General features: G+C 43.1%; 1 protein-coding gene across 3 annotated transcripts in view; it reads right to left on the reverse strand.

Annotated features, from left to right (window-relative positions):
• Positions 1-2,347: 2,347 nt before the first annotated feature.
• LOC119558326 (homeobox protein cut) overlaps positions 2,348-18,171 on the reverse strand; it is a 74,514-nt gene continuing 58,690 nt past the window's right edge. The window contains exons 5-7 of one of the 3 annotated variants that reach the window (XM_037871744.1): positions 16,003-16,959; positions 7,886-8,312; positions 2,348-7,385 (exon numbers count right to left, since the gene is read on the reverse strand). In XM_037871744.1, the coding sequence (XP_037727672.1) occupies positions 4,163-7,385; positions 7,886-8,312; positions 16,003-16,959 (4,607 nt within the window). In that variant the 3' untranslated portion in view covers positions 2,348-4,162. Of the gene's footprint in view, positions 7,386-7,885; positions 8,313-16,002; positions 17,518-18,171 lie in introns of all 3 variants that reach the window. The other 2 variants (XM_037871743.1, XM_037871746.1) reach the window with 2 other exon arrangements.

The following is an 18,171-nucleotide window of genomic DNA, read 5'->3' on the forward strand; positions in this document are numbered from 1 at the left end:
CGTTTCCGTTTCCGTTTCTGTCTTCGTTTTCGTTTGATTTCTTTTAATTCGCTTTGGTTGTTTCTTTGCAAATCGTTTGCTGGAAATACGTTCAATAAGTGTTAAATCAAAAACACAATTACAGTTTAGCTTAATTAAAAAAAATACTCATTACCATTAATTTATTTGGGTTTGTTGTTAATTTTATGCTCGTGTGCATTTATACAAGAAATGCTACAAAAAAATGTTTGCTTTTGTTTTTTGTTTGTCTTTTAAGTTTATTTCGGTTAATTTTCATGTTTTGCTTTGCTTAGGTCTTAGAAAATGATTTCGAGGTTGCCAAAAAGTGTATGTGCTTAAGTTTAGTATCTATGTATAATATATATATAACTATATATGGTTTTTGGTTTTCTATTTACTTTTGTTTATATGTATATTTTTGATATTTTTGCTGCTTTTTTGTTTTTTCAATTGTTTTTTGGGCACATTTTGCTAATTTGCTTAAGAATCCTCTTAACTTTTGTCACTCCCCTCGCTTCGTTTTATTTTGTTCTGGTTTTTGTTCATTGCATTTTTTTGGGCGGATTTCAAACTGAAAAACGGAGCTGGCTCTTCTCATCAAGATCTTTGTCGGTTGAAAACTTAGGGATTCGGCTTGGTATCGGTTCAATAGATCGATTAATCGATCGATAGATCGATTGGTTTTGTGTGTTAACTACGGTTCTTGTTCTTGTTCTCATTGTTCTCATTGCCATTCAACAGTTCTGAATGCATGTATTTTTTATAATCGTTATTATGTTATATAGAGATTTGTATATATATCTGCTGGTTAACACTATGTGGTTATTTCAAGTCGGTTTCTATATTCTGGTTTTCGATCTGCTAAAATAACTTGCTTGTGTATCCTCTCGACTTGCTATTCCTTATGCTTTAAACATAATATTGATATGGTCTGGTTTTTGTTTTCTCTTGTTATTACTTTCTGATCTGAACTCTTCGGTTTAATTCTTGGGTTTTCTTTCTTTTCCTTATGTACATCTAATATTTAGTGGGTGAAAAAGAAGGGAAGGTAGGACAATTGGCAAAGTCTCAAAACTGGAGAGAGTGTGTGGAGTGTGTGCGCATATCACCATGGGCTTAAATTCATTCATATTCATATAGATATCTGTGTCTATAAGTTCTAAAAAAAAAAAGAATCAATTATTTCTCACTTGGTATAAAAAAGTGGCGCGTGTTTTGTTTGTGTGTGTGTGTGTGTTCTGAATTGGAAGGATAATTTCATATATATCGTATTTACAGCTCAACTCTTTTGATTTGAATTAATAACCGTTTCCGTTTAAATTGCTTTGTTTAAAATTAATTACGTATGTATTTTTGGAGCAGTACGGATCTATGCCAAAAATTTCCACTGCCTACGTTTCTACCATATTTTGTATATATATATATATTTATATATATAATTGTGGGTCAGCGACATTCCTTCTTTAATATCTGTACGTTTTACTTTACTTGGCTAGCACCGCATATTGTTAGTAAATATAACTATTTATGGTATGTATAAAAATGCTGATCATGCATATATATAACTAGGTCTATATAGGCTTATATCGGCTGGGTGAGGGGATTCCGCCTTCTTGGGACTCCCAAAAGTATGCTATACAATTTCAGAGTGTTTCTTATCTGCTTTTTTTTTTCTGGTGAGGGTGGGTTTAGGGGTTTTTGGGTTTCGGGAATTGGATTACAAGAGATTGCGAGTACTTTCGTTCCTCAGCGGCATTTTCTGCGATTTTTGGTGGTTTTTTTTTAGTTGTTGTTGTAGGAAAATAAAAAAGGATATCGATGGGTTTTTTTTTCGTTTAAGAAAACATTTTTATTTGATAAAGTTTCGTTCATGTTCATGTATTATTGGTATGTTGTCGCTTGTGTTTTCGCTTTCTTTCCTTCTTTTAATATATATATATATATATATATAATATTTATATTATAATTACAATAATAATAATAAAAATACGAAGACAAAAAAATTGTATTTAAGAAATAATTAAAACTAAAAGTTGCGAACCATTTCAACGTGTCGTGTCGGTTTTGTCTCAGATCAACTTTCTTTATCCATATTTTGTATATATTTTATATATATTTATTTATTACTTGTTTATCTCATATTCATATAGATGTAATTTATTCTTTAGCTAAAGCGTATGAAAATGCAAAGTATTTAACTCGATAACTTAAACGCAAACAGGAGGAAAGGAGAAAAATTATAATTTAAAGAAGATCGTAACAAATTTCGCTGTCAGCGGGCAAAAGTTGTTTGCATATTTTTTAAAAATATTCTTAGTTGCTTTTTTTTTGTTTGTTTTGAGTTTTGTTTCTTGTATAAATTTCGCTTGAAGACGCAAATTGTATTTTTATTAGGTTTTTGAAATGTGTTTGGTATATGTTGGTAATTTTTTTTCTCTTTATTTCTTCATCTCATATATATGTATGTAATAATAATAATAATAACGCGGCAAATTTTGGGCCTATGCAAAAATGGTTTTCGTGTAGTTTTAATTTATTTAGCTTTTTTTTTTTGGTTTTGAGAAATCTGTTTTTTGTTTAGCTTAAACATTTAGCCTAGGAAAAAAAAGGTTTAAATATTTCTTAAAATTTGTTTTTTGCTCTTCTTGGTTTTCTGTGTTGTTGTCTCTTGTTCGTATAGGAAAACAGATTCATTTTTTTGTTTAATTTTTTTTTGCTTGTTTATTTTGTAATTTATTTAATATTACGATTACGTTGTAAACTTAAGATCTAGGCAAAAAAAAATTGGCTGTCTTAGATTAGGGTTTTTGTGTTGTTTTTTTTTTACTTTTTTTCATTTATGTAATTTCTTTAGTACGATATGCGGGTTGTGTTTTTTTATTTTCATCTTTAAATATTTTAGATTCACAGAAAAAAATTGTAGTTATTTATGCTAGGGTTTAATGCAAATTTAAATTACCGTTAGGCTAAGTTGATAAATTTTCCGCTTTTCGCTTTATATGCATATGTATAATTATATATAATTATGTATAGAATAATTAGATTATAAATAATTTAGTGCATTTTGCATGTTTATTTTTGCTATAATTATGAATTACTCAATTTGTGTGTGTGTGTGTTTCTTTGTTGTGTAAGTGTGGTTTGTGTGTGGGTGTGTGTGATTTTTATGTAAATTCAGAATTTACAAAGTTTATTGTTATATATTTTTCTCGATTTGCCTTTCCCTTTCTCATCGTCATATTTTATGATTTTGGGCAACAAAAAAAGGGGGAAATGTTCTGCAAGATGCATTTCTGCCTTGCCTTTAACTATCTTTTACTTTGGATTTTCACTCCACTCCTTCCTACACGATTCCCTTTCAATATCGGTTTGTTTTTTGTTTCGTTACGTTTTTGTTTTGTTTTTTGCTTGAGATCAAAAGATAGTTAAACAAGTCGGTTGCTGAGGGTGGTAGAAGGTAGGATTTTCTTTAGGAAGAACGACAGCAAGATCATGTGCCTCGCGAGAAATCTATGTACACCATCGAACATCATCGTCATTTATTTATGTATTTACACTTAGCCAGCTAAACTGCTAATAATCATATAATAGTTTCTCAAAAAAAAAAGATATAGAATAGAATTACGTGTGTAGTTATCAATCCTACCGCCTTTGCTTACAGTCTTCAAGTAGAAACAAATCGAAATATCGAAATCGAAAATCTTTGCAAGATCAAATCTTTCACTATCAATTGGATCTCGACGTTTTGGTTAAAGTTCTTCGGCAAGTCGGGGGTCTCTTAAATGGGGTTTTCCTTCATTAATACTTTTGCGCTGCTCTCTCTCTCTCACATCATCATCATCATTATCTTCACCATCATAATCATCGCATAGCGTCTCTAAACTTTTAGCTACAACTATTACAACTCCTCAACCTAAGGCTATCTTATTGGCTACAACTAACGCCTATATTTAGTAGTTAATGTTTAATAAAAAAAACCAAAAAAAAATAGAGTTTTCTAGAGCCTAAGTGCTATTTACTATATATATATATATTTATATATAATGTATGTATGCATGTCTCCGGGGTCCTCACATCGTTTAAACATTCAAACTTAATCACAAGTAAACGCGTTTCCATCTCCGCTCCTCACTACATTGCACTGAATTCATATTTAGTTTATCTAGTAATTCCAACCGGCTGCCGTGGTCGCAGCAGCTGTGGCTACTGCCGGTGTGGTGCCGCTGGTGGTGCTGCTACTGCTGCCGGTGGAGCTCTCCCCGCTGGCAGAGGCAGAGGCAGATGATGATGACGATGGTGGTGGTGGCGGTGGCGGTGGCGCCAGTGGGGCAGGCATCTCCTCGGAGGAACCACCACCGGTGCTGCTCAGCCGCCGAACTCGCACCATTCGCAGCTTCTCCTCGTTGACCACCTTCAGTTTCTGATCGCCGGCACTATCCTCGTTGTCCAGATGACCCAATCCCGAGCCCGATTGCTCCTCATCGTCATCCTCCTCCTGCTTGATGTGCACCTCCGGTTCCATGAAGCGCTGATCGATCTCCAGCTGGGCATGCTCATGGTCGGAATCGTTGCCGCCATCCGTTGGCTTGTTGCCATCGCCATCATCGCGTCCATACTCCGAGGCTTGCATCACGCACACCCCGTTGATGATGCGTTCGTTGTCCGCCGCTGCTGCTGCTGCCGCTGCAACTGCTGCAACCACAGCACTTGGATTGGTCACTGCCCCAGCGGGATTGACCCATTGTGGGGCGGCCGGCTTGCGTCGCGAACTTCGCACCGCATTGGACATATAGGCGGCGGCGGCGGCCAAGGCGGATTTATGCAACACCTTCTCATAATCGGTGGTCTTGTCCTCCGCTTCCTGACCCTCCAGTGACTCATTGTCGCTCAGATTGTGGCCACCGCCCTCGAGTTCCAGATCATCCTGATAGTCATCGCTGCGCTCACGCTTCAGGGTGGGCATCGACAGGTCCAGGCCGCTCATCTGCTCCTTGAAGGCCTGATTCAGGGCCTGCAGCTCATCACCGCTCGATGCTCCCACAGCGGCGGCCGCTGCAGCTGCTCCGGCTGCCGCTGCCGCACCGGGAATCCCCGCCAGACTGCGTCCCAAAATGGCGGCGGCAGCAAAGTACGGCGGATAGGGTATGGGGGCACCGCTCATGCCCATTCGCTCCTTGTGCAGCTCCAGCAGACGCTGCTGCAGCAGGATGCGAAACTGGACGGGATCGAAGGGCGTGGCACTGGTGCTCTCGCGACTCGGTATCGGATTATCCTGGCCAGCAGGGCCATGCGGCACCTGTTGCTTCAATCGCATGCGATGATTGTGGAACCAATTGGTGATCGTTCGCGTTGCCAAGCCCAATTCATTGGCCAGAAACTCTATGGTGCCCACATTTGGGTACGGATCCAAAGCGAAGGCCAGACGCAGTGCCTCCTTTTGCTCTTCGGAGAAGAGGACACGTTGCTTTTTGCTCGGCGGTGCTCCACCGACGCCAGAGCCCACGGATCCCGGACCCGGACTGCTGGTATAGAAGTCATTGGTATCATTGCTGGAGGTATCACTGCTATTATCCTGCTGATTGGGGCCCGTGCTTCTCCTCCGTTTGCTGGCCTCACGTCGCTCGTTCTTCAGCAACTGCAGACGCTCCACATTGTTGGCATCGCTGAGCCACAACTGCATCCGGATGAAGGGTTCCCGCCCCTTGATGGAGAGCATGTGCCAGGGCTTGGGTTTGCTCAGCAGCTCAGAGACGGATCCCTGCGACAATCCCAAGACGGCCTCACCGAATATCTTCTGGCCAATGTTGTTGGCCAGCAGTGCCTCCTTGATCTTGGTGGTGATGTCGTGGGTGTCCAGATCCTGGGTGAGGGCGGCCATTTCGTAGACGGTGGGTGACATGTGCTGGTGCAGGCTGCGCATGGCATTGGTGCCATGAACGGGCATCAGCATGGGTTTCTTCTCGCTGTTCGAGGCATTGGCGTTGCCCTGGCTGCCGGGACCACCTGGCTGAGGGCCACCCGCCGAAGGGGGCAGACTGATGGCATGCTGCGGCGGAAGTCCGGGCGAGGTCAAGAGCATGCTTTGGTGATGCAGTGCGGCTGCTGCGGCGGCCGCCTGATGGTGCTGCTGATGGGGATGTTGCTGCTGGGCGAGATGTTGCTGCTGCTGCTGCAGATGCTGTTGCGCCTGCTGCTGCAAATGCTGCTGGGCCTGCTGCGCCTGCTGTGCCTGCTGCTGCGCCTGGGCCACCTGTTGCTGCTGCTGCATTGCCGCCGACATGGCCGCCGCCTGCATTTGCTGCATCAGATGCTGCGCCTGTGCCGGCTCCTGCAGCTTCAGTTCGCTCATCATCTTCTGCATGGGCAGCGAGGCGGCCTGCATTTTGCTGGCCAATCCCTGCGGCATCTGCGGACTGCCACTGTAGCTGCCCGTTCGCATCAGCTTCTCGGGCGCAATCTTGTACTGGCTGGCCACCAGCTTGTGCACCGCATTCTCGTCCTCCAGGAACATCTTCATGCGGATGAAGGGTTCGCGGCCCTTCTGGGTGAGCATGTGCCAGGGCTTGGGCCTGGCCAGCAGATCGGAGACCGAGCCCTGCGACAAGCCCAGCACGGATTCGCCAAACAATCGCTGCGAGATGGAGTACTGTGAGAGGGCCTCCTTCACCCTGCGTACAATATCCTCGGTGTTCAGGTTGTTGAACATATCGAACTGTTGCTGGGTGATCGGCGGCAGCACCGCCTTGGTGGGTCGCTGTGGTGTACTGTGGTGCGGCGTCACCGGCGGTTGGGTGATCAGCGAGTTGGTGATGGAGGCCATGCGCTGCAGCGGACTTGCTGTCGCGGCGAACTCCTCACCCTGGCTGCTCAGTGCTGGCGGCAGGATCGAATTGCTCAGCGGACTGGGTGCCGCGGAATTGCTGCTGGCTCCCCCAGTTGGTGGTGCCGCTGTGGGTGGTGCTCCGGCGCCGGCAGATGGTGGAACTGGTGGGGCAGGAGTGCCACCACCCTCCGATTTGCGACCATGCAGCGAACTCGGATACGCATCATCCCGTTCGCCATCCTTGGAGCAACTGCTGCTGCCGGCACTGTGTTCCAGCGAGGATCGCTGGCCATTCAGTTTGATGTCCTTGGCGGCTGCGGCGGCCAGCGAGAGATCCTGGGCGCCATTGAGGACCTGCTGCTGCAGGGCCATCAGGCTCGAGAAGTTGGGGAACTGAGCCTGCGCCTGGGCAGCCTGTTGCTGCTGCTGGTGCTGCTGCAGCTTGGCAATCTCGCGCTCGAACACGTGACGCATATTCTCATCGGCCATGGCGGGGAAGGCGTTGCCGGCTGCTCCAGGCATGCCAGCTGCTCCTCCAAAGAGCGAGGGTGAGAAGAGGAAGCTGTGGGCGAAACAAACAAAGTAGACAATTTAATAATGCTTTGAAAAAGGTTCTCTCGATCTGAAAAAGTAGTCATTAAGATAGGTATTTGCAAGATCATTTTCTTCTTGAAAAACTAAACCAAGACTACTTTCTATCTATTTTATAATCTTTCCACCCCGAAAAACAAATTCGAGAGCTCTTTCTTCTTGATTTTAAGAACGTTTCTTCTCGAATAAGTAAGAATAAGAGTTATTATCACTGTTTTACTTCGAAGAACAAATTTGAGAGCACTTTTGTCTTGGTTTCAAGAACGTTTCTTCTTGAATAAGTAACCCCGAAAAACATATTCGAGAGCTCTTTCTTCTTGATTTTAAGAACGTTTCTTCTCGAATAAGTAAGAAGAAGAGTTATTATCACTGTTTTACTTCGAAGAACAAATTTGAGAGCACTTTTGTCTTGGTTTCAAGAACGTTTCTTCTGGAATAAGTAAGAGTCGTTTTTCTCTCTTGTATACCCACCTTGGAAAAGCCGTCTCCCTGGGAGTGCGGGCAATCAGCTCCTGGTAGAGACGTGCCATCTTGTCCTGGGCCAAATCCTCGTGCCGCAGTCGCTGCTGCTGCTCCCGTTCCCTCTGCTCCCGCTCCCTTTCCCTCTGCTGGGCGGCAGCGGCCTGGTCGGGATTGAGATGCTGGTGCTGCTTCAGCTGCTGTTCCACCTTGAAGAACGGCGATGTGCAGCTTTGCGGTGGCGACTTGCTGTCCTCGTTGCTGTGCGAATCCTCACCGCCGTGACTGCGACGCTCCTGCTCCCGATGCGGCACCACTCCGCCCTGCTTCATCAGCGACGAGGCCTCGCTGAGGATGTGGGCAATCCGATCCTCGGACATGGAATCATCGCCGCCAGCGCCGCCGGCACCACGACCCGCATACTGCGGCAGGCCAGAATCTGCAAGAAACGCAAGATGATGTGATATTGCAGATTAGTATTTGTAGGAGGAGGTAGGCCGAGATGATCGTAAAGCCCATTAAATGCTGTAAAAATTTATGCCAAGCCGGGGCTCATTTATATGGGGTATGCTCGCTCGATTGGCAGCACATGATGGTTTCTGGTATTTGGAACTCAAACCAGACCGAAACCAATTAAGCCATAAAGCGTTCAAAAAGCCAAAGCGAATTTGCGGCCATAAAGCGGCGCTGTGCAGTTCAAAAGGGTCCCGCCAAGTGTCCACCAAAAAGCCACGCCTCTTCCCTAACCGCCTCCATCCAATGCACTGACAGAAAATTTCGAATGTGGGGGGGCAGGGGCCGCTCAATTATAACCAGCCGGACACAAACGCTGGACATGAATGGGTGTATAAAAAATATTTGTGTAAATTCCCTTCCAGTATTTTTTTTTTTTGGTTGTAACTCCCTTGCCACGAGTTTTTGGACCTCAAATAGTTGTTCGATGCAAAAGCGTTGCGCTAATTTGGCACGCGCCAAGCCCCAAACCCTGGGAAAAATGCTCATCGAAGCGAGCGTCCAGGAGTTGAATAAACGAAACGAAACGAAATGAATAAATGAATGAATTCAATTGCAATTGAGAGGGCGGTCGGAGGAAATGCAAATGAAAAATGAAAAATGAAAAATGAAAAACAAACAAATCGCAACGATAAAGGGTAGGCGAAAAAAAATTGTAAAACTGAAAATTGTTTTGCTGAAATTCAATTGAAAACGAAATGGAGAAGCGTTTTGCTTTTTGGCTTTTTGCTTCTCGTGACAGAGAATCGAGTGGTAAATTGCAAAATAATCACACAAGTGGTTCGAGCCACCCACCCACACTCCCACACCCCCACACATACACTTTCAACTGGCGCCCAAACAGGGGACCAGCCCATACCAATGCGACATGGCGCCCAAACAGGGACCATTGAATTTCCTGTGTGATGTCCTGCGGCATGTTTTTGTGGCTGCCACAGCAAAAACATCAATCAGCCGCACACGTTCAGCGGAATGGAACGCAATGTGCTATGGGATTGGTATGGTATAAGTAGAAATCGGAATGGAATGGTTTGCCAGCGAAATGAAATAACTGAAAATCGCTTTACAATTGCCAAGCATAATCGATGCCCAAAGGAGCAAACACTTGGCCGCAAATAAAACTGCAAGAATTGGACGCCAGCGGAAACGGATATCAACACATGAATGACAAATGTCCAGGCACCGGCTAACGTTTCCTCTTTCCTCCATTCAACATCCTGGCCGACAGCCATTGAAGCGAGAGATCTGAAAAATAGGTGGTTAGTATGAGGCGACCACCCACACCCCAAAGCCGACGAGTAGATGGATAAAGGCGATAAAATGGCCAACTACAATAGATCCTTCACTCCCATTTGGATTTTTGCCTGCCATTTCGTTGCCATGGCATAAAAATTGGAAAAATGATATTGTGGGGAGTGTGTTTTTTTTTCATCTTATGTGTGGACTGCTCCTTGTCGTCGCTTCATTTGGGGATTACAAAGTGTTTTTGTGTTATAAAGTCGAAGATGACATTGATGACACCTGGAATGACCCAGACCAGAGATGGTATGGCGTTGGTCAGACACAGACAGCTTAAGCGGTCTTAACGGATGATTGTGGCCAGCTGGCTGGGATTGGGTTGAGTTATGGCATAGCTGGGGATGGGTCGCTTTAAGGGACTTGCTCTATAAATCTCTATTTAAGAGTTCATTTGACCAAAAACTGAAATTCCAATTAGTAAAGTCGAAACTTTTTGTTAACCAATTTCCATATTTATTTGTAATGGTACATCATTTTAATATTTAGCCACAAATTCAAGAGTCCCACGTGGCGCAGACAAAGCTTTCGCCCCTCCACAAATTCTATATATTCCAAAGGACTTTACCCCATTTCCTCCGAAGTTGCCCGCAGTTTTTTGGACCAACTTTCGCTGCCATCCTTTATGGCCATCATTCAACTTTTTACTATATATAAATATATATATAGAAATATAGATAGCGAGGTGGTTCGGTAGTTGGGGCAGCAGATATGGATATATATTTGTCGTTACCGTTGGCCACTTTTTTGTCTGCGATTTACATTATTTTTTTTCCGTTGTGTGTTGTTTTCCCCAACCAACAGATGCTGAATTTGAATTTTTTGTTTTGTAATTTATTAGAGAGGAACATGTTGTCCAAATTGTCATTCAAAGGGATTTCGGACCGGCAAAAGGAGGAAAGAAATATGCGCACCAGATATGAGCTACATATTTGTCTAGCACATACATTTATATGTACATACATATATATATGGGAATATCTATATTGTACAATTTTTATATGACAATCTATCCCATCTCGTACCCCTGGCAATTTGCTTGATGAATATTTGCCTTTTATAACAAATCAGAGGACCCAAGAACCCGGGAGCGGGGCCACGAGATTCACCCAGACAGTGGAGTGAAGTGGCTGCCTTCAGCTCCAGAAGGTCTTGGGGCCTTGGGGTTGATTCGTTTGTTTTTTATTCTAATACAATAAATATTTGCCAGCACACAAATATGTAATCATACTTCAGCATGTCGCGTCGATCCGAAAGGGTTATATATTTCTATATAAATATGTAAAGGGGATGGTGTAAAAAAAAAAAAAAAAACATATAGGAGGTCGGAATTGAACGGCACATTGAAATTGGCACACGCACGCAATTTGCATTAATTGCAAGAAAAATTTTCTAATTAAAATGCCAGTCATTTGTTTTTCCTTTTTCCCCCCGTGAACCAGTGACTCCTTTGGGCCCCCATTTCCATGTGTTCTTGTTTCTGTGTATTAGCAAAAGTGTCAATTAAAAATAAAAAAAAAGGGAAGACAAGGTTGAAGAAGTGCCTTCAAATGGAATTGGAAACGAAATTGGAGGCTTGTTCTTCTAGCTGAGCAGAAAGCAAACGTAGCATGCAGAATTGAAGAGTTTCGACAGGACGAAAAGGGTTTTTTTGTCCTATAGAAACGAATGTGGGTTCCTTCTGCACTGCAGAGAGTCGTCACCTGTTATCAAAAAAAAAAAATAAAGCGTTTCACTGCCATTTAACCCATTCCAATTGCACCTTCGCACTCATTGTTTGTCTTGCAATTAAGCAGAAAATATGAGAGAAAGAGACGGCCTAGGGGGTTGAGGGAAAGAGACAGAGACAGCAGCCAGGAATTTTCATTTAAGGGGGGGGGGAGGGGGGGGCTAAGGGAAATGGGAATGGGAAATGGGTAACGTGCAACAACTTTGTCTTGCATTTTAATTTGTTTTCGTCATGATTTCGCTTTGTTCCCGCTCTGTTCCACCTTTCAGGCAACCACTTCTTTACTCCTTCCTTTTGCTGCTGTTGTCAAAGTTCATTACAAAGTAATTAGCTGCCTTATATGCAAAATAAAAAGCACAAAAATCACAAAAATCAAGCACGAACACGACATGTGCAACATTAATTTGCTGTGTGTGTGTGTGTGTGTGTCTGGCTCGGAAAAACTTTCCCATTTAGTCTGCTTATATTTTTTATTTTATTTATTTTTTATTACAGTATTTTTCGGTTAGTCCTCATCAAATTATTAGCACTCCCTGATCGGAGGCCATTACTCTTCGGCCGGGGCTCTTTCATTCCTGATTGCCTCATTTCGTTCATCACAAAAGATATCAAAGAAATTCAAAATAAAATAAATTTTAGCTACGCTCGTTGTGGTTGTTGTTGTTCTTGCTGGCGATCGTCAGATTTATGAAAATTGTTGAGCGAGCTTTATGCTAATTTATGCGTATTGTTTGACCGGCCCACGCAGTCAAACCTCCCCCTACCAACCCAAAAAAAAAAAAAGGAAAAAAGAAAACCACCTCATCTGTCTGTTTTTGTTACCGCAATGAGTCGCCACACTTAAGCGATGCCACAAAATTTTAATGGCCCAGAGCTGGTATTTCAGGGATGTCACCCAAATATCGATTTATAAAGTGTCGATAAATAATCTTTTACATTTATATAGACATAAATGGTTAAGTTTGAATTTGTACAAGTGTTAAATCTTTATCCTTCTTATTTTCATTACAAATCATTAAAAATATATATGATTTCTCATAATTTCTAAATGTTATCGTTCTATTATCGAAATTATATTTTTTCCGATAAGTTTTTTCACCCAGACTATCGATTCAGTCACATCCACAACACAGGTATGTGCTTAATGTGTATAAATAAAATCAAATAAAATGAAATACTATCGAGAGGGGGCCAAGAATCGCGCAAAGGCGAAGGAATTGATACGCCCCGTTGGTCACTTAGTCAGAGCAATATCTCCCAGTATTTCTTTTATTTTCCTCGTGTGGCATCAACACCCATACACACACTTTTAGCCCGCTTTATGGCTTGTGACAAATAATTTGTGAAGCGGCCGCAAATAAATGTGTGGCAGTCTGCCTTGCTTCTTTGGTTTTTTGTTTTTATTCAGCCGCATCTTCTGGCGTTTGGAATGCTTTTGTTTTGTCGAATCCCGTGTGTTTTTGTGTGTTCTATTCTTAGGCACTCGCACTCTTTTTTTTTTGCTTGCTTCTTATTATTTTATTTTTTTGGCCTGGCCCGAGTTGGCCTGGCTAAAAGCAAATAAACGACAACGGCGGTGTCTGCTGAAAATTATGTGTTAATATGCTAGTATTATTAGCTGCTATAATGGCTCCGTTAGCCTCCCACTTTTCCGGCCTGCGACTCCCCTGACTTTCCCTCTAAAATAAAAAATAAAACTCCCATCTCCATTCGGCGCTTTTGTCATTACGTATACGCCGCGTAATTTCTTCTTTTTTTTCGCTTTATTTGCCTTGGCTTTGAGCGCCCTGCTAAACGAGTTTCAATTGAGCACTTAACTCGCCCCTGGTCTTTCCTATTTTCCTAGGTTTTTTTCCTCTGTTTAACATTCTGCAAAAGTCCTGTCAACAGTTTTTTGTGCGTTTGTGGTTTGAGCAAAGTTTACTAAGGGGGGTTTACTAAAAAAAAATAAAAGCAAAATTTCCTGCATAATCCCATAAAATATCAAACTATTAAGAAAGATATAGCCTCGCAAGTCAAATTTTAACTATTAAATCTTCTATAGGCCTAGCTTGAAAACCAATGTAAATGGCAAATTTAAACCCCTAACCTTTTATCGATATTGCCCTGTTTTGAACTCTTTCACCCTACGACTGCATTTTAATATGCAACAATTGTCGTCAAATGTTGCAAATGCAAAAAAAAAGGAAGAAAAAAAGTAGGAAGCAAATAGAAGCCGGCAAAGAAATAGGGAAAACAAACCGAAAACGCAAAAACTTTTGCGTCAAGCTAGTGGTGCTCTGTCCCTATGCCAGGCAACCACCCTAGACCACCCTAAACCACCCACTGCCACCCTGAAATGCCACCCAAACCCCCTCACCCCCTTTTAGCCAGCCACAAAGACGACTTCAAACGCTCGGCACGTCAGCGTTTTGCATGCCTCGTTGAAGTCAGTTGCAGTTGGTATTTGTTGTTGCTGTTGTTATTGTTGTTGCTCTGGTTGTTGTTGTTGCTGTTGTCGTCATCGCTGGTTGTTGTTTACATTTAATTCAACTTCACGTTGTTCGCTATATGTATGCTTATTTTGTTGTATTTTATTTTTTTTTATGATTTTTTTCTGTTGTATTTTGTTTCAAGCCTTTCACAGACCAATTGTCACGGCAGTCGTCGCGTCGAACGCCCCCTAACCCCACTTTTCACCACCATAACCTCACTTTTCACCATCCTAACCCCCCTTTTTAACCGTTTCGTTCATAACGCGCTTTAAACAATTACAATTCAAAATTCATTGACGCGCATCCTGGGTTAACTTTTGCCACAATGACTTCAAAGTATTGTTAACCAACAGAGTTGACAGGGGCGCGCAAGTTAGGGGGGGGGGGGGGGGGGTTGAGAGTTCACTTGGAAAAAATTAGGATCGAAGATCAAGATAATAGAAATATTATATTATTATTACTAATATCACAGAATTAATTGTTGTATTATCAAATTCCAAACTAGGTTCCTATAGAACCAACTTTATATTTGCCCATAATTAGCAAAGGGTAACTAAAAAACTGCAGGATAACCTCTGTTGCACTTTAGCCTTTGGCCCACCGCAATCCTGCCACCCTTAACCCTCTGCTGGCCAACTTTAACCCCCTGCCCTGCCATCAGTAACTCCTCTCTATAAACAGTCACAGTTAGTTTAGCTGCCATGAGTAATCGTCATAAATTAATTGTCAACATTTGCATGCACTTAGACCAACACACACACACACGCACAGTCACACACATTTGATTAACTTTGTGGCAGGTGAGGAGAAAGGGGCGTAGGCAAAAATGTGTAGAGAGGGGGGGTCTCCAATGCGTGCTGGCACTTTAAACATACTTTTGCATTGACATATTTTCGCTTTTTCCGCCGTCAGAAAGTTTTCCGGCCATAAAATTGATGACTAATCAATAAGGGAGCGGGAAACCAAGACAACTAGATAACAAGAGTAGACAGGGGCGTACTTGAAGGGGGGCTTAGATACAAAATAATGTTCAACTGTGACTCCTAAAAATAATAGAAAAAAAATCTTATCTTTGAAGATATGTATATTAAAAGTATAAAACTGAGAAGTTCTTGTTTCTAGACATCTCTATAGATATGTACCCATTATAATGCTGTTCTTAGGATCTACTGTGAATGAAAACCAAAAACTAAACTAAACACAGCAAAAAAAAAAAATCGAAAAACGAGACAAAATGAAACGAATTCCTGTTCATTTTCACGCCTAATGTGCGAATTTGCCGAAATTTATGGCGACAGGCAAATGGCCGCTCCAACTGCACCGCAAATGTCTCTCTTTGGTCCGCCCACCCCTCCTGGCCCCCGCCACTGGCAGTCTCAGCCCATACCAGCCACCCCCCCTCCCCCAGAAAATGGCGTCGTCAAGTTTGTCGCTGCTGCTGCTGTGTGGCTGCTGTTGGCACGTTGATTATACGCAAAAATCAAAAATAATTAAAATTTCACAATTTAATGTTTTGGCCGCCGGCCAAACGAAATGAAAAACGCCAAAAGCCGCAAAAAATCAAAATAAAAAAAAAATTAAGAGAGAGAAAGCCAAAGAAAGAGAGGGGACAGAGCGAGGACATCGTTTGAAGTTCGAGTTGAAGGATTTTCCTCAATCGGTTATGGCCTGCGGTTTGAATCGGGTTTGGTTTCGAAACTAGTTCAATGAACTGATAAGTGAAGAATTCTAGAAAACCATAAGCTTAAATGGGGATACCAATAAATACATTTTTAAATTTAATTCATTTTCTTTTTAAATTTTTGAATTTCATTTGAATTTTTTTTCAAATATAATCATGATTTAAAAAAAATATTTTTAGTTAGTAATTAAATATTTTCAAAATATCCTCTACATCCTTTTCACTAATTTAGTTGGGCAGAAAGCGGGAAACTTTATGGCAATGCCCACCTGTCCAACTTGCTAAGCCCTTCATATTATATCAACCCCTTCCCTAACCCCTTCCTAACCCCTTCCGTAACCCCTTCCGTAACCCCTTCCATAACACATTCTCATCCCCTTCCCTAACCCCTTCTTTACCCCTTCTACCCACCCGCTTTACAGGCTAATCCACTCACCTTTCTTGGGTATCAGCGATTTGAGCAGCATGACGGCATTATCGTCACAGGCCCAGGCGTGCATTTTGCGGTAGCTATCGCGTCCCTTCTCCGTCAGCTTGTCCCACGGCTTGGGTTTGCTCAACAGCTCCGAAACGGTGCCCTGCGACAGCCCCAAAATATATTTGGCAAACAGTCGCTGCCCGATGTTGTGCACCGACAGCAGTTCCCTCACTCGCCGCGAGATGTGCAGGGTATCCAGTGCCTGATTGGCATACTTGTCCATATTATAGCGCAACATCTCCTGCAGCTTGGCCTCCATGGGATCACCCTTGGGTATGAGGGATTCACCCAGACGCCCGGCCATCGATGCACCCGGTGGCAATTGCAATTCCGAGTCAGCGAAACGATAATGACCACGTCCATCGCCACCGGCGGCCACTTGGGCGGCGGCAAATTGGAATGCCGGCAGACCGGGCAGGAATCCTGGACCCAGGGCGGCGGCATGTTGGGCATGGGCGGCCATGGCGGCGGCGGCGGCCAAACCATTGCTATCCTCCTGGAGCAGCGATTTGTTGCCATTCAGTGTGCTGGCCAAACTGGCGGCCAATTGAGCGGTGGCATTGCTGGTGGCATTCGTGTTGCCGCTGCCATTGCTGCCGCTGTTGGCAGCCGCAGTGGGTGTACTCGAATTCGAACTGGACTCGTTGCCGGCCTGTTGGTGGTGCAGGTGGTGCGCCGCCGAAGGATGCAGCAGGCCATGGCCATGCAGATGGTGTCCATGATGGTGGTTCAAACTGTCGTTGGTGGCTGGATTGCTGTTGCTGCCGCTGTTTTGCAGGTGATGATGATGTTGCTGCTGGTGGAGGTGTTGCTGCTGCTGGTGGTGTTGCTGGTGATGTTGCTGCTGGTGGTGTTGCTGTTGCTGCTGTTGGTGGTGTTGCTGCTGCTGCTGCTGCTGTTGTTGGTGGTGGGCATCTAGGCGAGAAGAGTTGGAAGAGTTGGAAAATGTTGAGTTAACCAGTTGACTAAGCAAGGCTGTGGACGATGGTCCATGTTGTTGTTGCTGCTGTTGTTGTTGTTGCAGTTGCAGTTGCTGCTGTTGCTGTTGCTGTGGAAAGTGTAGATGTTGCTGTTGCTGCGGGGGCGGTGGTGGCGGTGGCGGCAGCAATTGTGCCTGCTGCTCGGCCCTAAGATTTTGATAAATTGTTGGCGTTTTGCTCCCTTGGCTGGCATTTGTATTATTCGTATTATTTGTATTATTCCCCGACTCGAAGCCCCTTCGCCAATAATCGTTGACCAGTTGCTCCGGCAGGATCACCGGATCCTCCTCCTCCTCCTCATCATCCACTTCTTCGATTTCCTGTTTGGGCGCCATTTCATGGCCAACTTTCGTTTCCTTTTCGTTGGCCAGTGTTGCATCACTTGTTGTGGCCAGTGTTGCAGGTGTGGCATGTGTGGCCAGTGTTGCAAGTGCTGCAGTTGCTGGTTCTTCATCATCTTCTTCTTCTTCTTCTGCTTCATTTCGGTTGATTTCTGGGGATAACAACAAACAAATTGGGCTATTTGTTGTTGCTGCTTTTGAAAGCAAGATCATAATTTGATATTTTGGTCAACAACATCCAAGGAACAAAACGCCAAAAATTAATCAAAATTTGTCTTTAGCCGGTTCTTTGTTTTTTCTTTAATTGAATTTTTTACTTTCGAATTTCTTTCTTTTTTTTCGCCAATTTAGTGCAACAAAATAACAAAGAATCTCTGGTGTGTTGGAGTATAATATATATATAATATATATTTTGTATGGCATATAAAAACGATTTATGATTGAAAATAGCGATAAAGAGAGATGGAGTGTGTCGTTCTGCTATCGATAAACATGCAGAACACAACAACAACAACAACTTCGACATCAACAACAACAACGATAACATTGATATCAACAAAACAACAACAAGAGCAACAATAACCATCGAACGCTCACATTCGCTCGATGCAAATATTTTGTCAGAGGTGGAAATAAAAGGCAAGTAAGAAAAAAAAAAAAAGGAAAAAATATAAGAGCTGTTTGCCTTTTTGGCCCATAAAATCTGGCGCCGTCTGCCTTTATATAAAGAAAGCCCCCTACCAATGTCCACCCCCTCCACCACCCAGATATAATTATTCTTCTTCTTTGGACGGTTTATCCTCCGC

Source organism: Drosophila subpulchrella, chromosome X (genome assembly GCF_014743375.2).
Source record: "Drosophila subpulchrella strain 33 F10 #4 breed RU33 chromosome X, RU_Dsub_v1.1 Primary Assembly, whole genome shotgun sequence".
NCBI lineage: Eukaryota > Metazoa > Arthropoda > Insecta > Diptera > Drosophilidae > Drosophila > Drosophila subpulchrella.